The sequence below is a fragment of the Caenorhabditis briggsae genome (assembly GCF_000004555.2).
Source record: "Caenorhabditis briggsae complete genome, chrX, whole genome shotgun sequence".
Classification (NCBI taxonomy): Eukaryota; Metazoa; Nematoda; class Chromadorea; order Rhabditida; family Rhabditidae; genus Caenorhabditis; species Caenorhabditis briggsae.
This window is the reverse complement of record NC_013491.2, coordinates 2,771,759-2,796,960: the sequence shown is the minus strand read 5'-3', so window position 1 is coordinate 2,796,960 and position 25,202 is coordinate 2,771,759. Positions and strand designations below refer to the sequence as shown.

The 25,202-nt window shown below is 37.6% G+C and overlaps 1 protein-coding gene across 1 annotated transcript; it reads left to right on the top strand.

The window, feature by feature from the left end:
• Positions 1-16,054: 16,054 nt before the first annotated feature.
• Cbr-mbl-1 lies at positions 16,055-21,617 on the top strand (the record flags this gene model as incomplete). The annotated part of the gene is made up of 6 exons (XM_045238925.1): positions 16,055-16,174; positions 16,829-16,957; positions 18,604-18,768; positions 18,817-18,930; positions 19,950-20,159; positions 21,456-21,617. The coding sequence occupies 6 exons, from the start codon at positions 16,055-16,057 to the stop codon at positions 21,615-21,617; spliced, it is 900 nt and encodes a 299-aa protein (XP_045095955.1).
• Between the last annotated feature and the right edge of the window lie 3,585 nt (positions 21,618-25,202).

Below are 25,202 nucleotides of genomic sequence, written 5' to 3'. Positions count from 1 at the left end.
AGAGCCGCTGGAGCAGCTCCTTTTGAGAGAGTCTTTGTCCTTTTGGAAACTGATCCAAACGGCCATTTGTAACCCAACGGGCGCCTCGAGAAGCAATTAGTTGGAGTTAGACGGAGGGGAGCGCCCCACTGATCTTCCCATTCCGCGCCAGACATTTTTTTCTGCCCCGACTCCAGCTTGCTATCTGTTTTCTCTTGTTTCATTATGGGGTTCATCCATGGCACCGGATGTGCAAGCACAAAATTGGGTTTTTTTTTCTAAGGGCACCCGAGGACACCCCACTTCTCCCTTCACCCCCAAATTTCTGCAAGATGCGCCTTCTGGAAGAAGGTCGTCCTTTTTCTATTCATCAAAATAACTGACAGAAGCGTCTCGAAAATTGGAAAATTTCGTAATTTTTCCGTAGTTTCTCCTCGCAAGTCTTATTTTTGGTTTTGGCGTTTTGTCAGTAGAGGATCACCGCCACAAAAATAAATTCGATTTTTGGGATTTTTTCTTTTATTTTTCCTGCAATTTGAATGCAGTTTCGGGCTTTCTGTGAAGGACAGAGGTACTGTAGCTTTGTAGATGGATTATTCAACAAACTATGTACAGTACTCGTAGTTTAAGAATGTCATGTTTTTCAGAAAAATTCGGAATTTCAAAAATTCCTAAAATTCCGACCACTTTCGGAATTTTTTTTGGAATTAGAGATTTTAAGACTACGGTATATTAAAGGCGCACGCATTATGTTTGCTTTCGGGTCTCGAACGGAATTCCTTTAGATTTTTGAGAATCGTTCTCTTAATTTTTAAATATTTTTGGCGTTTTTGTGATGAAAGATAGGAATCTTTACCTGAAATGTCAAAATTTAAAAATTCCGAAATTCTGAATTTTTCAAAATCGAAGTTTTTTGAAATTCTGGAATTCCTAATTTTCCAATATCGGAAGTGTTTAAAATTTCGAAAATCGGAATTTTCCGAAATTCCGATACTCCAAAAATTGGAAAATTGGAATATTCTGAAACTCCGTAGTTTTCAGAACCGGTATATTCCGAATTCCCAAAATTCCGAATTTCTCAAAATTGGAATATTCCGATATTTCGAAATTCCGAAGTTTTGACAAACGGAAGTTTCGATAAAATTCGCAAAAATCCCAAAAATGTCATTTTAAACATCTCACATGCAATCGTTCAATATTTTAAAAAATTCTCTAAAATTTACATTTTCTACCTGAGAGTAATACTGTAGTTCAAAAAAAGTAAAATTATTGTTTGACCAGTTTTCCACATCATTGCTCTTTTATGAATTGAATTTTCCCAGTTTGCCCATTCTAATGATTTGGGAGCGCCCCCTTAAAACCATTGTCCTTCCCTTTTCGCTATCCCAACACAGTGGCCGAAACCAGACTTGAAACTTTTTTATCTTTTTCTTTCTTTTTTCTCTTTTTTTGTCCATTTCCAACATCCATTCCTCTCTGGCCTTTCTCTCTTCAAGACCATCGTTCTCTTCTGCCCATTTTTTGTCTGCAAAGTCGAATGAAAAAAAAATGTGTCTGTCTTCTTCTTAACCCATCCTCCGCCTCCCACCCCAACTCCTCCCTCTTTGATTGAAAAGTCTCGATTCCCTAAATTTTTAATAAACATACATTTTCCGACTGAGACGATAGCCCCCGGGAGCCGAGCAGTATTCGGAGCAAAAGTTGAGCCAAGCACACCTTCATTCCCAATCCTCTCACACCTCTCACACGTCTTCTCCCCTCAACTATGACCATATATTTCCTGCCAGATGAAAAGGGCACCATCCAGGTAATGAAAAATCGTTTTTTGTGGTTCACGCGTTTTTTTCTCCCTTGCTTTTGAGCCCCAAATCAGTTTTCTGCCAAGTCCCTAATGTTGTTTGGTGGTTTGTCTTTTCTTTTTTTTTCTCATTTTGGAATCCTAACACCAGTTCTGCACATGTTTTCCAATTTTCCCACTTTTAGACTTTCTCATTCCCACTTTTTCCTCGTGACTAACAAGACACTTTTGGCGTAAGACAGTACACAGTCGATTCTGAAAGTCTTCAAAAATTTTAAAGACATTCAAAAATAGGACTGCAACAACCAAGGTAACCCCAAATCCATCAAGCACAGTACTTCAATCGCCGTAAGAGTACATGAATGGAATAAATGAATACATAATCACGACGTCAACGAAAACCGATTATGCAACAGATGTCGTTCTCTTTTGCCCCCCCTAAATGAGACATTTGGGGAAAATGAGAACAGGATTTTTGAGTGAAGGAGTGAATTTCTAAAGAAGGCGTTCGAATTTTAGTATTCAAGGAACATTGGGGAAGTGGTCCTATTTTTAGAACTGGCGCTGATAATCATTGTTAGAAATGAGAATGAACACTGTAGAATATTCCAAGTCTCATCTTTAAGATCTTGAATCAGGAACTAACCCTCAATAATTTTTTGGAACTAAATTCTCGAATGGTTTCCGTTCAACATATCAATGATCGGCGAATTATTGTAACGTGACAACAGCGAGAGCGATTGTTTGATTGATTGTTTCAAAACCAGTTCACACTTATCTGATAACTTTCTCTTTTATCACATTTCATTTTCAAAGTTGGTTCTCAAAAAATAAAAATAAAAGTCTTGGGTAGAAAAATTGATATATCTTGTGAAATCTCATCCTAGTCGGAGATACAGTACCCCGTTATTAATGGTAAAAAATTAATTTAGGTTTTTGTAATTTCAGTCCGTTACTTTAAACTTTTAAAAATTTTTTAAGCTGTTGAAAAAAGTAAAATCCGCATTTTTGAACATTTTACGACCAGGGACATGTTCAATTTTGATAAACCTAGATAACTACAAAAAATAGAAATTTGAAATTCCAATTATCAACAATTTTCGATGAAACCAGGAAAAATTGAAAATCGTATAATTACATTCAGTGAAGTCACTATAAAAACATACATTAATTTTTTGGTACTTGATTATGACATCAAAATCCTTCATTATGTTTTGTTGCTGGTTCAGAAAAATTATATCAAAGAAAAATTATACTTTGACAAGTTAAAAGAAACCGTATTTCTTCTAATAGAAGCTCACCTCACACGTGCACTTCAAGCCCAGTTATCTCAATTCCCGTGAAAGATATCAAATATTAGTCAGCCAATATAATGTTGGTGATATTATGATAACTAATTTATCAGTTTACAACTTTTCGATATCTTTAAAATGAACCAAGATAATTGAGCTAGTAGTTCGTTTTGGTTGAGCAAAATAAAAAAATATTTATAGTTTTCCATGATATTCTACTCTATGATTGATTGATTTTTGGCAAACGGGAACCCCTCAGATTTCCAATAGTTCCTCTAATTCTATTTGGATCCCTTTCAATTCACCAAATCCTCTGATATGGTCCCGGTAATACATCGTGTCGTTTTTCAATGACTGACAAGTGTATCGCCTGTTTCCGAAACGACGCTCTCTTTCATGTAAATGAGCTGTTCAATGAGGCTGAGCCCCCCGACTCAAGTGGGTGTGCGGCTATTAAGACGCCAATTGTGCCTACAGTCATCCGCCCCCCGTTTCCTCTTCGCTCATCTTTTTGTTGATCCCCCTTTTTGGACGACACCATCCGCCGACGCCTCCAAGGAGACAGCCGGGTGACAGATGGACGTATCATCATTCTCTGAACACAATTGATGAGGGTCATCGCCTCGAGAAACAGACTGCCTGCCATCGGGCTTCTGAATGTTCTCTTCGTTGAAGGAGAATAAGAAACAAGAAGAAGAAGATACAGTTAAAACATGGGTCGTTAATTTTTATGATCACCTCTTCCAAGCTCTCTCATAAGAGACGAAGAGGAAGCTGAAGATGGAAAATGAGACGAAGAAGTAGTTAAAAGAAATGAGAAGCATGAAAGGCAACATGGGCATAATAATAACAATGACTTCTTAGTGAAAATGGGAATACATAAACATACAAATATCTAGTGTTCGACTTTAAGAAAAGCAGGATGGCATTTGAAATAAATTTAGAAAAATTCCACTATAGCCAGCTCCACTAGATTTGTGTTCTAGATGCTTTCATATTTTTCATACATTCATCCACCTCTGCTTCATACTGTTTTTTGCATGTCTTTGCCCTTTTTTCTAGCTACTAGAATCAAACTTTCAGGCAGTACCACAACACTTATTACCGTTCCACCCAATGGCGTCGTCTCAACAATTCCAACAACAAGCGCAGCAGGCACATCAGTATTTTGGTGCGGAAGGAGGAATTCCAGCAACGCCAATGCCGTTTAGGTGAGATGAATGTATTTTCGGGGGCTTGGAGTGTCATTAAAATGTCGATATCTGAACGTATCCTATTTTTTTCCAATGTAGGAGTCAAAACTACACGGGCATTTTAAGGTTGATTATTTTGGTCCCTTCAAAAGATGTCAAAATTTTGTCAACGAATAAAATATTTGCGAATTTATGATCAAAATCTAGTCAGTTAACCACTTTTTTAACCTATCCTATACGTGTGCTTTGATCTCAATTAGCTTGGTTTCTCCGAAAAGTGTCAAAAAATTCTCAACAGATAAATTACTTATCATAACATTACCAATATTTTATCAGTTGGCAGATTTTTGATATCTCTCATAGGATCCGAGATAATTAAGCGAGAAAATACGCTATTTTTCGAAAATAAAAGCCTACCCTATACGTGCACTTTGAGCTCAATTATCTCTGTTATTTCTAAAGATTTAAAAAATTTTCAACTGATAAATGACAGGTTTTCGATAAGTTTTACAGGAACCGAGATAATTAGGCTCAAGTTGACGGTTTGCGTAGGCGTCTTTAAGAGGTAATACGGCACCCTATTTTTTGAAATCAATTATCTTGGTTTCTTCAAAAGATTTAATCAAATGTTCAATTGTGTAATGATTTATCATAATATCACCAATATTTTATTAGTTGACAAGTTTTTGGTATCATTCATGGGAATCGAGATAACTGAATGAAAAAATACGGTAGATGTTTGTTTTATGGTTTTCAGAAAAGTAGGTTACAGTTCGAAATTTACCGTATAAGGCCCCAAAATGTTAGTCGCCTGTTTGAGATTTTAGAAAATCTCAAAATGTTGATTCTCCCACCAGTTTTGTTTATTTACATCTAAATCATCTTTATTGCTCTCCATATTCTTCATTGCTTCTGTCATTACTGCCAGAGAGTTCAATCGAAATTAAGATGTAAACATTTCGGAAGCTTTTCATCATTATTTTGCTCTCTCTATCTCTCTCTGTAAAAGTGCGTTGTGGGTGAATAATGTTTCTGTGGGATAGAGAACAGAACCAATTTAAATAGAGGAAAAGAGAGGAAAGAGAATATATCCAGGTATATCCATTCATGAAATGAATGAAAACCGGAATACTGGTTAGCGGACTTCAAAAGCACGGGACAGAGAATAGAGAAATGCACATTTTTCACGTGTCCAGATACTCAAATGGATGGCTGGGTCCCCCCCCCCCCATGCCGGTGTATATAACAATTACCTATAATTGTTGGTGGTGAGCCGCGAGCCTCAGCGGTCCCCCTCTCTCTCGCTTTTTGTTGCATTTTTTGGGATCAAAATTTTTCTGTCGAAACGCTTCGGGTAATGTCCACCAATTTTGGTCCCTATTGTCGGTTTGCACTCAATGGCAAACTCGTCCTCTTCCATTTTACGAAATGAAACATTGCGATAGAAAAAGAGAGGAGGGGTGCCCCCAGCAGCATTAATCGAATAATGACCTTCTCTTTCCAAACGGCTGGTAATCAATCCAAATTGAGTTTTCTTTCTCTTTCTATGTCGCTGTTGTTTCCCTTTTGTGCGTGTGCTTTTGGGTGCTTTTCTCGGTGCTTCTAGAAAAGCTCTAATTTTGGAAACAATAGGCTTTTGGGCAAGATGGAAAAGTATAGTACGAAAATAGGGGTTTCTGAAAGTATACGAGGATTACAATCCTTCAAAAAATATTCTCGATTCTTTGATTCTGCCTCTAGATCCTCCAATTCTGCATCCATGACCATACATCAATCTAATGGTTTTTTGAGCGGCACATTTTTCCAATTGGTGCCACTTGAACGAGAAAAAAAAACAGAAAAAAGAAAAATGACATTGGTCCCAACATTTTAGTGTAACGAATCCTAGTACATTTTGGGGTCCCGATAGAATCACAACTCAATTTATAAATTGCTTTTTCTTTGTGGTCATCCCAGTCAAATGCTCGCAGCGTGTCCCTTATTTCTGCCTAACAAACCAAACTGATGCCTAGTTATGCTGATTGCTGTTGGGGTGGTCCTCCTCGGGGGGTTCCGATGACAATCTGAGGGGGGCGAGAAAGTTGAACTTTTCACAAAGCTGTCAGAATTTTGGTGAGAAGAAACCTCGCTTCAACTGATCTCTTACACATGACATGATCCCCTCAATGCACGCTTATTACATCTTTTAAACAATGGAAGGCATTTGTTTGATGGCGAAAAAGTGACGGAAGAGGAAGAAGAACTAACCGAACTCCACTGGAAACAACCCATTAGTGCTTCTTCATCCCTTGTCAATCATTTCCAATTTTTTAAACTTGATGTGTGTGTGTGATTGAAACGGCGGCGGCGCTTTGGTTTTTGCTTGCTCTTGAAGGTTCTTTAGGAGAACAGATATTGGAAACAGATGATTTTGATTTATGAAGAATCGGATGTGTTAGAAAAGCGCTAAAAGTGATTTTTTGTCTGTTTGGAATCGCTGTTAACGAGGATAAACAGGACTAGCAGATGTGTCAGGAATGTCTAAGAAATTCAGAAATTTCGAGATAATTTTGAAGTTCCTTTCTTAAGTTGAAGTTTGCTAGACAGTAAGTTAACGTTCCCAAATGCAACAACTAATGTACCTGTAAACCTGAAAATGTCTTGTTTTGCATGTAATTGCTACCGTAAACCATAAATTTTGAATAATTTGAAGTCTTAGATTTTGTTCCGTCGGATTATTCCATATGAAAATTTTCATTTAAAAAATTGAAAACTCTCGGTATTTGAAATTTAGAATTCTATTTGATTTTAGAGTCCGTAGAACCTAAATAACAAAAAAATCCAGATAGCCAGCTGGTCCGAATAGTTTAATCCCAGTTTTTGTAGTGAAGTTCTTCAGTGACCTACCGTACTGGGTTTCTTTCAAAAATAACCAACTTTAGACACCTCAAAAATATTGTAGAATTTGTCACACGAGTCTGAATCTTCTCAGGGCTACTTATCAAATGTAGAACTTTAAATTTGTAGTTGACAACTTTTTTGTACTATTTCATCCAAATGAGATTTCTCACTGAGAGAAGCTTTCCTAACGCGTCAACTTTGAACTCAATTATCTCGATTCCTGTTTGAGAAATCACAAACTTTTCAACTGATAAAATGTTGGGGATATTATGATTATTAATTTATCAGTTGACAAATTTTCTATATCTTTCACAGGAATTGAGATAATTGAATTTAAAATTGAAGGTTTGAGTGGGCTACTGTTAGAGGAGATACGATATTTCCAACTTAAAAGAAACGAAACTAACAACTTTATCTATAAAGTATTTCTATGAAAACAACTTTACAAACTGAAAAGAAAAACATGTCTGTTTCGAAAGTAAGAAAAAGTTATTCCATGATCATTACAACAACTACCTCCTTCTCTTTCTTTTGCCTCATCAGGCAGGCATCACTGGTCAGAATTCCCAATAACAAACAAACATACACACCGAATTTCAACGTCCGATATCTATCGCTTACTAGATGTTGAATGAAAGGCATGGGTAGACCTCCGATCTCCAAGGGTAAACCAATTGGCTGGCATAAAATCGTATTCTTTTTTCGTTTTCCTGTTGTGATCTGCCTTTCGTCTTCTGGGGGGCGCGCGCCCTGTTGGTTTCTCGTTGTATATGCATCCGACGGTTTCGCCCCCCCCCCCCAGATGAAGGTCGTTAGGTATGCCTTCTTTAGATTTGAATTAAGAGGTAGTAGAGGCGTTGAGAAAAAAAACTACAATGATTGTTCAAACCGATTGTGTATATTTCTACATTTGCATTTTTTTCTTTCTCTCTTCGAGTATTCATAAATTTCGATTGTCTTGTAACATACACCCTCTTCTCTAATGACGTATTGAATATAAATGATCCTTTCTTCTCCTCCCCCATCTTGTTGTTTTCCATTTACATTCCACCATATGTCTCAGAATTCGCGAATTTGGCACCATCCTTCCACCCTCCACTTTTAGATTTTTTTTATTTCCTCCCACTCAATATCAATCCTATTACTCTGCATCCTAGCCGTTCCAAGCACTCAAATTTAATGTCAATAAAAATTTTCGAAAGGTGATAAGGAACAATTGAAAGGGGGGCGTGTAGTGATGTGTAGCGGTGTGCGTCCAAACCAACCGACTTGTTTGGTTTGAAAACAATTTTATGATTTCAATTAAAATAATGTTTTTTTCCGGGTTTTCTTAGTCATTTTTTGAGAGTCACATTTAGTGTCGGTTAATAAGACATACAAAAAAAATTTTCAGTTGATTTTTGGCCATTTTTACCATTTTCAGAAGTCTGGAGCTCGGCTGTCATGTTTCCAATCACTTTGAAAATTTAGAAATGTATGAAACAGTCCTAGAACGAAAACTTTGAATTTTCAGAATTTATTGAAAATTCCTAGTTTTTCCGATATTCGCCAATTTTCGATATTCGCCAACCCCTGTTTTTTCAAGTTTCACAAAAGCATTTTTTTAGCTACAGTACAAAAAAAGGCAAAGTTGCGAGCGGGCCGGTCCGGGCAGATGGTGTACCGGTTGATAACTTTTCCCTAGAACGATATATTCAGACAAATTCGGTACGAAATGATACCTCGACAGGACCATCACGCCTATATCATCCAAACGGGATCCCGGTCCAATAACATGTCGAAAATGTGTTCAAATCTCAAATGTTGACTAACTTGACAAAAAGCAGTTTTGTTTCATTCAAACACATTTTTCGACATGTTATCGGACCGGAATCTGGCTTAAATGGTAAAGACGTGATGGGCCCTGTCGATATCTACCACTTGGTACCAAAACCGTCTGAATATCTCGTTTCAGAGACAAGTTATCACCCGGCCCGCCATCTGCTTGGGCCGGCCTGCTTGCAACTATGAAAAAGAGTGTCTTTCAGAAATCGGTAAATAGCTTAAAACTTGGACTTTTCAAAAAATTTTGTGCGTGCAAAGTTTTCAATATAAGTTTGTTTTACACCCTTCAAAGTTTTCAAAGTGATCGGAAACTTGACAGCCGAGCACGATCCTCTTGAAAATGTTAAAAATGGCTGGAATTCAACTGAAAAATATGTTTTTGTATATCTGATTGTCCAGTACTGTTGGAAGTGAGATTTTTTTCTTTCATTAGTTTTCTGTGTAATATTAAATTCATAGAAAAAGACAATAGGTCATTATTAAACCAAAAAATCCTCAAGAAAAACAAGAACCCTCAGAAGTACAGTTGTTCTTGTTCACTTTTCCGCCAAAAAAAAAGAAACAAAGCATCCGTCACAGTCTCTTTATTAAGAAGTCGCACTACTCGTCTCAATTATCTTTCTTCACTTTTTTTTCGCTTCGCTATTCAAAACTGCCATATAGAGAGAACAGTGTGGAGGTGTTGGGAAGTAAAAGTGAAGAGAGATAGATAACGCAGAATCGAGAGGTGTTGAAGAAACAGAGAGACAGTGGTGGTGACTGCTGAATCGAGAAAAATTTTTTTAGTTGCAACAATAGAAAACTATCCACCACTAATTGTTTTTTCTCTCTGTGGCTGGTGTCCCGTGTTCCTCTTTATCAAAGAAACTGATCCTACATCTTTTTGGAGAAAATGAGAGTCCGTGATCGTAGTACAGTATCCAGGAGACGAGCTCGGAGTCCAAGGAGGTACGTTTCGTTCTTTTTTCTTTTCAAAACTCTAATTGCTTTCCATTCCCTAGTGTAATTTCTTCCCATTTGCCACTCAATTGATTCCATATGGCTTTCAATTTTCAATTTTTTTTTCAATTTTTTTTTCAAAGTTGGTTTTAAATAGTGGCGACAAGAAAAAAATAATACAACCCATTCCATTTTACCGAAATCCTCTTTCTCGGTTCTGACCGATTCTTATTCTATCATCCAATGATTCGACTCATCCATTTTCTTGCTTTGGCCCGTATTTGCATTAAGTATTAGTGGCCGTCACAGAGACTCGCCGTCCCCTGTTTTTCCCTTCTTCCACAACAACAGAACCATCATGTATATACCATGACACGCACCATGGCACCCTTTTTCACATTTTCCCGCTTTTGTATCTTTTGTATCTCTTGTAGTTTACCGGCAAAAGCGTTTCCTAGGCTTGCTTTTCCTAATTTTTTGGATTGATTGGAAGAGAAGGAAAGAGAAACATATGGTGGACACGAGGTAACCTTGATTTTCTCCTAGGTACATACATGAGTCACACGTCTTCTTCAAATATTTTGATTTACCTATGTGGAATTGTATACATTTGGGAAAGAGTTAGAAGTCTAGTTACTTTCAACCAAAAGTGCCATTTTGATCATTTTCAGGAGTCTGAAGCTCGGCTGTGAAGTTTGCGATGGTGTTGAAAATTATGATGGGTGTAAAACAGACCTAGATAGAAAACTTTGTATTCACAGAATTTTTCGAAAATCCCTAGTTTTTCAGCTATTTGCCGATTTCTGAAAAACACCTTTTTGTGTCGTTTAAAGGTGGGGGGGGGGGGACATGAAAAAAATAATGTTCTCGAAATTCCGTTTAAATATGCCCCTCGAGGAGTTGAACTTGTCGAGACAAGTATTGACGGTGCGGCGCCGCTACCGACTGAGCCACGCGGGCAAAGAGGCAGCCGGCGCCAAAATGCATTCATAAAGGCGAGGACGACCGCTGTACGCAGAGTGACATTAAGCGTTGTACACCGTCACGGTAGAATGCATACTCTAGCTACAAAAATCCTACGAAAAATCTCCTGTCCCCCCACCTTTAAGCACTGGAAGCGTGAAAAATATGAGTCTTTCAGAAAACGGTAAATAGCTGAAAAACCAGGAATTTTCCAGAAATTCTGCTGATACAAATTTGTCGATAATTGTCTGTTTTACACTCTAAAAAGTTTTCAAAATGATTGCAAAATTGACATCCGAGCTCCAGACCCCTGAAAATGATCAAAATAGACGAAAATCAACTGAAAAATAAGTTTTTGTATATATTTTCAAAAAGATCCTAAACGCAGGGGTTCGCTTTTTTATTCTCTGATATGGCGAGATGCAGTGATAATTTGATTTTTTTTAGTTTGAGAGCTAGAAATTCTTAAAAGCGTCTGTTCCTAGCTTGATCAATGTTTCCCTTTTTTCCAATCTATTTTGAAAGAGTGTTTGATTGCATTTGAGTCACCTTAATACATTCGCTATATAAATTTATAGAGTTTTGTATAGTAATTCATAAAAAATTGTCTCAAAAAATTATCCGGCGAAAAAAAGAATTCTATGCAAATATGAAACTCCTTTGGCAATATTTTTAAACCTTTGGCGACAATGTCACTCACTCTGATATATTGACAATTGCTTATCATGAGTTTTCGATTTTCCGATTTTTTTTTTCGTGAAGCTTACATACTTTTTTGAATAAATACTATCAGGAACTATTCTAGGGACAAATTGTCTAAGAAAAACGAAGACACCGAAAAGTATGAAACAGATGGGAGGATTGGATTTCAATTTATTTGCTCATGTTTGCGGTCACATTTGTCGCGACAATTATAGGCGTGGTGTAGGAGCGAAATGGCTCCGGAGAGCAGCAGCAAGTTCTTGAGAAATGCGCCAAGTGCTCATCGACATATGAGAACTGTGTGTGTGTGTATTTGACCTGTGTGAGCACTAGCGAGTTTTTCACACCTTTTTCTTTACCCTTTTTGATTTTCCAAATTTTTCTTTTCCTTGAAAATCGAAATTTGAAAGGCTGTATCCCATGCATTTGTAATTTTTCATCTCCCCAACACCACAAGTGGGCCCACAGATCCGATCTAAAATGCATGGCGTAAGGTTCTCAATTGCACGTCGTCTTCTACCAAGATAAGCTAGGCTTCTAGGGATAACAAATTGACATGCATTTGATCATCACTCACTTTAGAGCCTTCTGGTTTCTCCTTTTCTTTTTTTTCTCAATTTGTTCCTTCTAAAGCTCCCAAATGAATCATTTCTCGTGAGTGGGCGCCCGAGCAGCTCCTTTTTTAGGATTTCGAAATTAAAATTGATTGATTAGTTAGGGGTTAATGCAGACAAGACACTTCCGTATCACCAAAATTTCTTATCATTCCTCCCCCATCCGAGAACGGTCGACCACAGTTATGTCAAGCCTATCATCATTGATGATGACCTAATCGAGGGGTTCATCATTACAGTTTAGCGATTTCCTTTTATCTTTTTTTTAGGCCGACAAAAAGAAAAAATTCCTTCATTATTTTTTCTTCTAATTATCTTTTTATCTATTCTGATAACATTATTGATGGTGATATCCTTTTGAACTTGGAGAGAAATTCCTAATAAGTCAAAGAAACCCATAAAACAGAAGGCGGCAATAAATCATCAGAGCTTTGACCCGTTCTACGCCCATAAACGTCATGAATCCAAACCTTGTGCCTTGTTCCTTTTGAAATCAGTCGACCTCTCTCTTTCCTCACATTTATACCATGCCCTTGTATGCAACTGACACATAACTCGTTTTTTTTCTCATCACATTTTCGCGCCAAAAGCGACAGTTACCTCGAATAACTGATCGGTGATTTTGACATTGATGCATTTGCGGCTGACTGGTAAAAGGGAGGGACAAAACAACATCCCCTCTGCCCGTTATATCAAAATGGGCATTTTTTGAGTGATGGGTTTCGATTTGAGAAAAAGAAACGAAAACGGATAAACAGGAATTGGATTTTTTTTGGTTTAAAGATTTGGAATACGTTTTATGAGGAAAATTGTATTTTCAATTCTTACCTTGGGTTTTAAAGCTAGCATTTTAACTCTGGAGGAGTTTGGAAACTATCTTACCGTACGCACTCTAATAAATTACTACCTAACCTGTCCACTTTAAACCTTTATATCTCATTTTCTGTTAGTGATATCAAAAAGTGGTAAACTAACAAAATATGGCTGATGTTATGATAAAAATTTTGTTAGTTGACCACTTTTTGATATATGTCATAGGAAATGAGATATATGAGCTCAAAATCAATGGGTTGGATGGCATTATATTATAGAGTTTACGATTAGATAATTTCTAAAATCCTTCAGAGTCTGATTCAAACATCATGATGACAGTTTTTTCTTTAAAATTTGAGCGCAATTTCTTGAAAATTAGGCTATGAAACAAGGATTCCATGAATTCGAAATTGATTTTTTTACTCGAATTCAGTTAACACGATTTCGAAATAGCTTTGTTGGAAAAAAAAACGAATCTCAAGCTTTCTAACCTTTTTAATGCCGAAAAACATATTCGAAGCATCTTTAAAATACACTATTTCCATTCTGAAAAGATTTTTATCCTAGTGAGGACTACTGTACCTCCTTGCCTTAATTTCGGGATCCGTTACTTTTGGATCCAACTTTTGGCTCCAAGTGTCCCCATATCTTCCTTTCCAATCCTATTCCTTTCCTTATTTTCTGTTTTTCTTAGTCCCACCAGCACCACCACAAAAAAAAAAGAAACAACGTCGTCGGTTAGAATGGGCTTATTTTCCATCCTCGGGGTTTGTGCTCCTCCTCTTCCTTCCCCTTCTTCGTTTTTCTCTCCCGAATTTCTCCTTCTTCCCGCCATCATTCGTTTTAGCAGAGGGCGCTGATGGCGCCCCGTTTTCAGAAGGCATCGTTGGTGGAGCTGGTGGGGGTTTTTTTTTCCGGAGAAGCTACGAGAGCCAGTGCTCATCTTGCCCCGACCGGCTACTCGTGCCCACGCCCCCCTTACGGACCCCGCCTCTTTTTCCGGAGGCGTCGTGACCACGACCCGCCTCTATCTCTAACTAAGTCTCTGTTGTGTGCCCCTCGCCTTCTGCCCTCATATGGGGCTACTGTAAAGGCGGAGCTTTTAGGGTAGGCGATGTGAAATCCATTCAGTCAGACGTTTCCTCGATAAGTGCACCATTTTCAAAATTGCCATCGATTTTCGGATTTTTTCATCTTGCACTCTTTTGTTGTCTATACATATAGATTGCATAAATAGAGACTTTTATATTGTCATTATTGTCACAAAATGTTCCATTCTACAAAGAAAAAACTGTCCAATCAAACAGAACAACTGCTTAAACATTGGAGCCCACCACAACCACTGTCGTTTTGCCTTTTTTGATGTTTCTACATACATATTTGTTTTTTTTGTGTTGTATCCGTTTTTTCTTCCTAAAATGGCCTATATATTCCATCTCAATTTCTCCCTCTCTCTCGCATTTTTCTTGCCTTTTTGGAGCCCTTCCAAATATATGTATATGCTTGTCTCACTCCGGCCCCATGTATTTGGGGATGGGCGTGTGTGCTCCGTGGCATCGTCGGGCATAAACGCACATTGAAATGATGAATTGCGCAGTGTCTCGTCACTTTTCACAAGCCAATTCTTGTAAAAGAAAAAGTTTTCACCATCTTTTTGAAAGTTCTAAAAGTCATATCTACCTCACCACCGTTCCTCATTTCCCCTCAAATCCTCCCCAAAGTTGTTCAAGCCCTCAAAAAGGGTATTTGTGAAGTACTGGAAGTGGGGAACTAGTTTCTTTTTCACATAGCAACATATTGATGAGGCGCAGAATGGGAAAGGAAAATTAGTTGATGCACGGTAACGCTTGTGTACAACAGGATCGTCGATCAAGAAGACAACAACTTTGGACAAAAAGTTTCGAAATGATCTTAGATGATTTCAAATGCTTGATCTTATTTTCTAGCCATTTTGGACCATTTCTAAACCGTTTAACCCATCAGAAATCACGTCTGACCCTTAGAAAATCTATTGCGGGTGAAAGAGCCGAAGGAACAACACCGGTTTTTTGTCTCCTGTCCTTGCTTGTTCTTCGGTACGGTTGCATTTGTGTTTTGTCAATCATTTACAAGAAAAGACAGACCATTTAGATAGACTCAGACTGTTTAACTAGACTTAGAATATTCAGCTAGACTCAGACTGTTTAGGTAGACTCCTAGTTTTTTCCTTATTTCTAAAATCGAATTTTTTCTCATTTGGCTTTTGAGGCTTTCCTGGACGCCCCCTCCATTCTTATTTCCCTTTCGTCACCGTCTGTCATCATTCTATTGAAGCGGCATTACTTTTTCAATTAAAATGTTTTCTCTTTCCCTTCTTCAATTTTTTCGTTCTCCTCCTGTCCATAGCTTACAGAAAAAAGCCAGGACAATAGCGTCGGACACAACTTTACAGTTTCCAGCCTTAGCAATTTAAAAATTACACTAGCAGGCAGTAAATATGAATGAAACTGACCATTCTCGAACACTGTACCCCATCTCCCGCCCATCCTTTTCTCTTCCCTTCTCACTCTATCAGTTCTCTCTTTTAAGAAAGACCGAAACGACTTATTTTATGGAGCGTCGTTAAGATTTTTCGGCTCAAAAGTTTGCGCCCCGTCGCCTTTTCCGGAGTTGACTTCACTTGTCAAGAAGAAGATTCTTAGCAATCTCGGTCACAAAATTTTTAGTTTGGAGTATATTTTTTCAACGGATTTTATGAACCTAATTTGAAATTCGGTTGATTTCAATTTTCCCTCTTTTTTTTTGACAATCGTTCGTTCTACGAGGTAGTCTAGCCAAACCAGTTTGCGCAGATTTCCAAATATGTGTTTTTTCAAATCAGCCTATAACAGTAATACTGTATGTTTGTTTCATTTACCAACGAAACTTCCCAAAGGCGGAAAAAGACGAAGAAAAAAAAATTCGTACTATTGTGACTCAACGTTTGCCTCCTTCCTTCCCCTATATTTGGAGACTTTTTTGATTCTCTGTCCCAATTTTGTTTATACAACACAATCTGATTTCAATATTACTTTCAGAATGTTCGACGAGAACAGTAATGCCGCCGGAACGACGCCAGTAGCTTCATCGCTTGCCGCCACACCCAATGCCAATCTCATGTCACAAGTTTTCAATGTGAAAGACAGTCGGTGGTTACAGGTATGTCTTATTTTTTGGGATAACATGACGACTCATTTTTTCATTCTAATTTTAATTTCAATTTTTATCATATAAATGCAAAACTGCGGGTGCCCCAGACGTAATAGGAGACGTTATTAAGATGCGCTTGAAGCCAAACGGAAGACGTTTCGGTGGAAGAAGAGGGGAACGAAAAAGAATTGAATGACTCTGGGATGAGCTTTTCTCTCTTCTAGATCGGCGTGTTTGCCATCTTAGCTCTTCCGGGGGGGGGGGGGGGCTGACATGGTTCCCACAATTGTTTGATTAACAGCCTACCCAGGCCGTTGCGAAATCTTCCTGCCCGCACTTGATTGCTGAAATTGCTTGGGGGTACTTCAATTTTCAATTTCGTAGTCTCTTTCCAATTTCCTGGTATAGCTACAGTAGTCTTTTTTTGAAGAAGCTTCTCTTTGGAGTTAATTAAGTTTCTCTAGGTCATTGCGAAACATTGAAGAAAAAAAGAACCATTTGAAAACAAAAAGACCTCTGTCCTATTTTTCTGAGGCTTAAGGGAATTTGGGAAAAAGTGGAAAAGTGCGATAATAGGATTACAGTCTGTCCTTTCTCGGGAAAATGTTCTAGGCGCCAATTACAAACCTCACAAACCAAAAAAAAAAAGTATTTTTTGCACAGGTGGAAGTTTGTCGCGAATTTCTGCGAGGACAATGCGCACGATCGGATCAAGAATGCAAATTTGCTCATCCGCCGCCTAATGTCGACGTTCAACAAGGACGAGTGACGGCTTGCTACGACAGTATAAAGGTTTGCGAGGGGCTTTTTTTTCATGTTTTCGCTCACTGACTCATCGGGGTGGGCCACCACATGCTTTTCTTTTAAAGCCAACATATTATTCCGTTAGCGTATTGTTTATAAACATCTGGCGTATACTCGAAGAAAGTTTTGAGCAATTGTTTATGGCAAGGAGAGGGGCCTATTCTTAAATTCATAGAGTATCATTTCTGTCTGGACTATTTTTATGGCCTTCTCTGACTGGATGGCTCCCTGGAGATCGTTCCAGAGAGTGTTCTTGTAACAAAACGTTTTAGGAATGACTGATGGGCGACTTCAATGTTCTCGATAACGGGTCGCGAAATTTGCGACATTTAACAGATGACACCCCCGAGCGAAACTTTTGCCCGAATTCTGAGTAGCAGCCTCCAGGGGTTATTGCATTGTCTTATTCCCTATTCCTTTTGTTTGTGAGCTTGTTTCGACATATAGAACCATAGAACCCCATGGGAATTAGAATGAAGGTCGGAGGATGAGGATAACACAATTAACTGTTAGACGAGAAGGTCCCAAAAAGGAGGGGACGGGGGGTAATTTGCGGGAAAATGAGGCTGTTTCGCTTGGTTCCTCAATTGCTTCTAAGCCGGCTGGCTGCTGGTGACTGCTCAACACCACCACCACCGGAAAACATCGATATCAATTGAATTGTTTGTGGAAACGCGAGCCAAGGGACATTCCAAAACTGACGACTTCTTGATGTGCCATATCTCTATTTGAAATCTGTCGGACTTTGAAAAGAAATGGCGTGTGGAGAAGATGAAGATGTAGATGGCGAGCCAGAGCCCTCTCATAATTTTTGAATACACAACAATCCAATAGAGATTTGTAGAGTGGATAAGAAAGGAAGATAGCCAGTGCCTAGTTTGACTCACTGACATCTAGGAGAAGAGCCAAACTTGAAATACGACCCTAGGTCTTCCAAGTTGGAGATATAGCTAGGGACTTTGGAAAAGACTTTATTTCAGTGGTCCAGTACAGTACCGATCAATAGCATATGTGTTTTAGCTGATTTTTGGCATTTTCAAAAGTCTGGAGCTCGGTTATCAAGTTTCAAATCACTTTGAAAATTTTGAAAAATGTAGAACAACCCTAGATTGAAAATTTTGTATTTACAGAATTTTTGGAAAATTGCTATGTTTTCAGCTATTTGCCGTTTTCTGGAAGACACCGTTTCCCAAAGAAAGTTTCCTTCGGAAATCGGAGAATAGCGGAAAAACTAGGGATTTCCGAAAATTCTGTGAATGCAAAATTTTCCATCTAGGTCTGTTTTATACCCTCTGAAATTTTCAAAGTGAACGGAAACTTGACAGCCAAGCTCCAGGCTTCTGAAAATGGTCGAAAAATCAAAAAAATCAAATGAAAAACGTATTTTCGGGTTTTTCGCGGTTTTATTTTCGCGGTTTTGGATCAGGACAACTAAAAAATTTTAATAGAGCTGACCATGTCCCCAGAGGCAACTAAAGGAAAATTTCACTCAATTTCCGTCATTCTATGGAGAAAACAAAAAAGGAAGAGAAACGAAAAAAAGCTAAGCTAGAAGAAAGAAAACCGAGTCACCGAGACGGATGACTGATTAGGGACCAATTCCATTCCTTTTTTCATTCCTTTTTTCTTTCCAGGGAAGATGTACACGAGAGAATCCAAAATGCAAGTACCTCCATCCACCACAGCACATCAAAGATCAGTTGTTGATTAATGGTAGAAATCATTTGGCGCTCAAAAATTTGCTCTCCGCTCAAATCAACCAGGGTGGAAATCAAATGATCAACCCAATGCTGGCACTGGTATGATCTCCAAAACTCAAAAAAATTATGAAAATTGAAATTTTTCAGCAACAACAAGCAGCTGCAGTCAACTTGCTTCCAAACACTCAAATGTATCCACAGTACTACAACGGGATGATGTATCAACAAGTGCTTCCAGACCCATACGCAGCCGCTGCTCAGGTACGGTACCTTGAAAATAGCTTGATTATCCCTCCCCTTCTATCCTATGCACTTGCATCGTGTAAATGCCTATTCGCACCACCGATCTTTTTTCGAAAAAAATTTTTTTTGGAAGAGGAAGAAAATTACATAGCATGCATGACCTGATTTTTTTTTGTGAAAATACATACAGTAAACCCTCTAATAGAAGGCCACCCAGACCGCTATCTTTGAGCCTATTTATCTCGGTTTTTGTCGAAGATATTGAAAAGTAGTCAACAGATAAAATGTGTATCATAATATCAGCAATATTTTATCAGTTGACTACTTATTGGTATCTTCTACAGGAACTGAGATATATGATTGTAAAGGTGACGGTTCAGATGGACTTCTATTAAAGTATTTACGATAGATCAAAAATTTTGTGAAAATCAATAATTCTAGATACTCAAAAAATACTTTTCGGTTCATTTCCTTCTCCCTCACAATTTTTTCCTTTCATTTTTCATTCGGTTGCGAACGCTCGCTCTGCCTCCCTTCTCACACAAAACTCTCTCAAAGCACGTCTCATATAATTGGAAAACTTAAAAAATTAAAAAAAATACTTTGCGATGAATGTTGCACACGGTGTCTTTGGAATGGAAATTGGATGTTATTCATTTTGATTTGAGTATCTTCACATGTTTGCCCGGCTTTTGTGTTTCTCGAAACTACCTTACTATGCTTAAAGTGACCCTTAAATAGCCCGAAAACTTTCCGGATGAGTGGGTTGAATGAAAAACATTAATTCATGTTTTTGGGATGGATTTAACCCTGATTTGTTGTGCTCGCCCTCTTTTTTTAGAGCCTTCTTTCCCCATTGTTTCTGATTTCGGTATAATTTTTTGGAACATAGCTTTGAAACAACCCCTATTATAACAACCGGAGACATCCAAGTCAGGAGAATAGCATCTGAGCAGCCAAATGATTCTGAAAAAGAAACCGGGTGTGACACAATATCGCATGAGACTCGCTTTGGCTGACATTGCGCTCTGTTTTAGCAGCTACAAACTGCCGCATTGCTTGGCAACGTTGGAGGACTGCTTTCGGCGCAATCGGCAGCCGCTGCACTTGTCGCCAACTCGTCGACACAGCCACCAACGCCTTCACCGTTGCTTCGGCTTCAGAGGAAACGAGCGCTGGAAGAGGACACATCGAATGGCAACGACAGGACGGCGGCAGCTCACACACAACTGCTGTCACTGGCCGCGGTATCCCTTTTATTTAGACAAGAGAGATTTTGGAAACAAACTCTTAAATGTTTTGGTTTATTTTTCTCTTTCTCTTTCCTTTTTTGGTTCTGAATTCTAAGCTTGCCACTAACGATTCTGGTACTAGATATGATTGCAGGGATAGACGGCACAAAATATTTGCCAGTGCTTGCTCAGAAACTCACCATTTTGCGTGCATTTTTCTTTTTTTTTTGTTAACTGGTCTCTCTCCCTGAATGCTGCTAGTACCAAAATAGTTTGTTTTTTCATGAAAATAGCAATGGAAAATTTGGAAAATGAGTCTCCAAGCATTGCTTGATGTGTATCGATGGAGTGTGTATTGTAAGCATGTAATTGATCGGGCTTAGGCAAATTTGCAATTTGTTTTGTGAAAGAAAAAAAGAAAAACAGATCAGAATAGTTGAAAGCACATAAAATTTATCTTCATAGAAAATTTTTTTGAAAGCAGATATCGTAAATCCTGTGATAAGAGGGCTCATATATGTACTGTCAATTTTGAGTTCAATTATCTCGGTTTCTGTGACAGATATCAAAAAGTAATCAACTGACAAAATTTTTCTGATATTATGATAAACAATTTATCAGTGGATAACTTTTTGATACCTTTGACAGAAACCGAGAAAATCGATCTCAAAGTTTACAGCTAGGGGGGCTTTTTTATTACAGGTTTATGGTAGTCACTGTACTACGGTTCTTAGCTGAAATCGAAATTTTATACAATTTCGAAATTATTTTTGTAGTAACTATTGTGAAAATTAAAAAAATTGTGATATAAGTCACGGAATGACATTTTGAAGAATAATTAAAGCGTTGCAACGCAGCTCTTTTCTGTTCTTGAATTTCGAGCTTAATTATCTCGGTTCCTATCAAAGATATCCAAACTTTGCCAACTGATAGAATGTTTGTCATAATTTTACCAACATTTTATCAGTTAACAAGTTTTCGATAGCTGTTCCGGAAATTGAGATAATTGAGCTCAAATTGTATGAGCTGGCGTTCGGTTACAAGGCAGTTCAAACCTCAAAAGTGAGCCAGATATATAAATTTTTTCTTCAGAGAAACTACAACGTTTGTAGTTTTAGCTAGATGTTAAAAAAAACAAATCATCCAATAGGAAGCTGCAAAATATTGATTGCTACATTTTTTTCTGTCCCTTGCATCTTTGCAATTTTATTTTTCCCTAACTTTAAGCTTCTCCATTATTTTTATCTGGGTTGTATTTTTAGAAAAATTTGGGAATCAATTTTCTAATCTCTTCACAATCATTTTTTCTAGGGTGCCGTCCCAGTGAAACGACCAGCTCTCGACAAGAACGGAGCCATGCTCTTCTCGCCAGCCGCTCCACAAACGCCCCAGTTCAATCCATATCTTCTGCAAACACTGCAAGGATATGTGCCAACTGTCTCTTGTGAGTACATGCAGCCACCACCGTTCTAGAAGACTCATCTGGATTACTCTTTTTTATCATACCTACAGTCATTTTGGAAACCGTACATAATGTTATTTGTCTAGCTTTAAAAACTCCTTCTACCGACTTTCATATTTTTTTTCTAGATCTCAATGTAACCCCATCACCACACAAATTTTAGTTTTCGAACACTCTAACTCAAAAAATTGGGCTAAGCAAGCTTCGGGGCTCTTTGACTCCTGTCCTATCCCATCCTGCACCCCCTATCTCTATCCTAACTGTCGTCATGGGAGATGATTGTATTTGTTTTCAGTCAGTGGTCAGCTACCGCCTCGCTACTAGAACCAATCAGTGTGCAGCTTCTTCCACACCGTCACCAAATGCAAAATCTGCTCACCGTTTCACCCCGTTTTTCATTTCCTATCTCTTATAATTTCCCTCTCTCTCTGTCTCTTTTTTTCACTTCTTCTATATCTTTCCTTTTCTGGTTTTGATTCTCTTTTCTCTCTTTCTCTAAATCTCTCGCTTCTCTCTGTTTCAATGTTCACAAAAATCACATCAAAATTTGTTCCAACTGTATGTAACACCCACGACAAGTTTCGAGTCCTAATCATTTCGCTTCAAAACTGACTGCTCCAGAGAAATTGTGTGTTTTGCTTGTCTCTCGCTTGGCCTTTTTTCTTTCCAAATGAGCTTCAAATTGTTTTCTTTGGCGGACTACACCATTAGGTTTTTGGTTTTTGTTCTAGAGAAAAAAGTCACAAAATTGTTAAGGGACGTATACCGTTTGGAGCCTTATTTTGTTGTGTTTTTTGTTATAATCGTCGCGCCCTGGTCATCTGAATGACGCTAAAAACTCGGAATACTGTATTGTAGTCAATATTCTATGGATTTACAAATTTTTCCTTCTTCTTTCTTTTGCCGGTTTCAACCATAACCCTTCCCCCAATTTTCATCGAATTTCAAACAAAAAATTTATCTTTTTTCAAAAGTTCATGACTAGATGATTTTCCCCGCTTAACCCGAAAATTCCCTATTCTTCTTGCCCGTCTCTAACGTTCCCAAAACTACAGTTTTATTTTATTCAATTTCATTTTTCGTCCCTCCCCACCTCCGCATCTCTGAGTCTACCCTTTTTTCCAACCTAGTCTGCGGATTTTGTGATTTTATCAAAATCTGCAACACCCAACACCCACTGAAATCTACTTTTTTGTTCTTCCCGGTAATCAGCGATAGATTAGAAAACGTCCTATTCCGTGTTGCAAAACCATTCATAATAAGTTTCGTGTGGATTTGAAATAATATGACTTTCCCCCCGATTGATTTCTTTTTGTTCTCCAAGAATTCCTCCCGACTCATTTAATAATTTTCCAATTGTCCTTGAAAATGTTTAATTGACCCTTTTCCCCCTTTCCCCCAAACTTCTCGTTCTCCATGTGTTATCACTTTTACTGGAACTTTAAAATTCCGACACTTGTCTCATTTCTCTTAAATCCCTTTTTTCTTTGAAAATCTCTATCCAGGCCCTGTGCAGTTTTGCAATAGGCTACCGGTTGGATTATACGACCCCCTCTTTTTTTCCATTTCCAGACAACACAAAACAATTGAATTTTCTTTGAATAAAATGTTTGAAAAATGATTTTCCTTGTGTTTTTGGTGATTGATGGATTTTCAGATTTTCAGGTGGACCATAAAAATTCTGAATTTATGAGATATGAAAAAAAACACGTTTTCAGGATGAATTAAGATATAAAAACTGGACATAAAACTGAATTCCGATAATTCGACTGGGACAAAAAAGCTTGGAAAAAGAAATGAAGAAATAAAAATTTTCCGTGTTTTGTGCATTTTCCAAAACTTTTAAAGCCGGATTTTTTTTGAGTTTTCAAAACAAAATTTCTCAAAAATGAATTCGAGTAATACCTGAATTAGGAGGAGCTCTTCAATAAATGGACTCCTCTAATAGAAGGGCACTCCGGGCTTGGAGCAATAGATGGGCTATGGTAATTCATATTGCTCTCTTAATCAAAATCAAACAATTATTAACAAAAAATCTCATGAATAGAATTATGCAAATTGAATTGCATTTTTATCTTTACCCTCTCTGTCCTCCCGAGTTATACTTTCTGACTCGCATTGTTAGAAGCCAACACATTAATTGATGAATTTTTGATGCGGTTATGTACTCCTCAGTGACAACACCAAGGCCGCACTTTCATTTTGTTGGCTCTTTTTACTTTTGGAATGATACATTGGTAGTACTATCTTCTTCTTATTATTATGGAAACAACTCTGCGGGTCTGTTCGTGTGTAGGTGGGTCTCAAAAGTCTCCTTGAATCACTGGAAAGGACTTGGGACCTTCATAGAGATGTGTAATATTCAATTATGGACCACCAAATGCTTCATGTCTATGGTGATTTTGGTTTTCTAACTAATCGGGATTCCGTAGGGTTGAGAATCGAAATTTTAACAACAGAAAAAAAAATAGTTGAAATGTGAAAAAAGTCTTTAATTCTAGCAGATTCTGGTATTCTGAGTATTTGATATTCTAAGATATATGATTCTAAGATATATGATTCTAAGATTCTGAGATTCTGAGATTCTAAGATTCTGAGATTCTGAGATTCTGAGATTCTGAGATTCTAAGATTCTGAGATTCTGAGATTCTGAGATTCTGAGATTCTGAGATTTTGAGATTCTGAGATTCTGAGATTCTGAGATTCTGAGATTCTGAGATTCTGAGATTCTGAGATTCTGAAATTCTAAGATTCTGAGATTCTGAGATTCTGAGATTCTGAGATTCTGAGATTCTGAGATTCTGAGATTCTGAGATTCTGAGATTCTGAGATTCTGAAATTCTAAGATTCTGAGATTCTGAGATTCTGAGATTTTGAGATTTTTAGATTCTGAGATTCTGAGATTCTGAGATTTTGAGATTCTGAGATTCTGAGATTCTGAGATTCTGAGATTTTGAGATTCTAAGATTCTGAGATTCTGAGATTCTAAGATTTTTGACAGAATTTTTCTTTGAAAATTACTAAAATTTTATAAAATTCTATAAAATTCAGCCGCGAAAATCCAACTGTTTCTAAATGTTGCGAAATTTTTTTGAAACCAACACTTTTGAAAATGACCTTTAAATTTCATTGACACTGATATTTACTTTTATACTTACGTCATCATCAAAAATCAAAACAACTTTTGATTCTAGAAAAATTCTTGGGCATGGGGCAAGAAAAGTCATGAGAAAAAACTGTAATTCAAAAATGGTCTCTGAAACAATTCATAAAATTTTTTAAAGATTTTCTGTACGAGTTTTTTCTAAAATGTCTTTTTTCCTGTAATACACTTGCGCTTGAGCTAAATTATCTGGGTTACTGGGGAAGATATCAAAAATCGGTTAATTGATAAAATGTTGGTGACATTACGTTGAACATGTATTCAGTTGACAAAGACTTGATATCTCTGATAGGAGCAAAGATAATTGAGCTTAAAATATAAGAGAGGGCGTTCTGCTAAGGGAATACGACAGTCGTTTTATTTTTATCACGATTCAATGCTTGCTAGTCGTTTACTATTTCCCAAGGCAACCTTAAACCTATAATTATGCAAA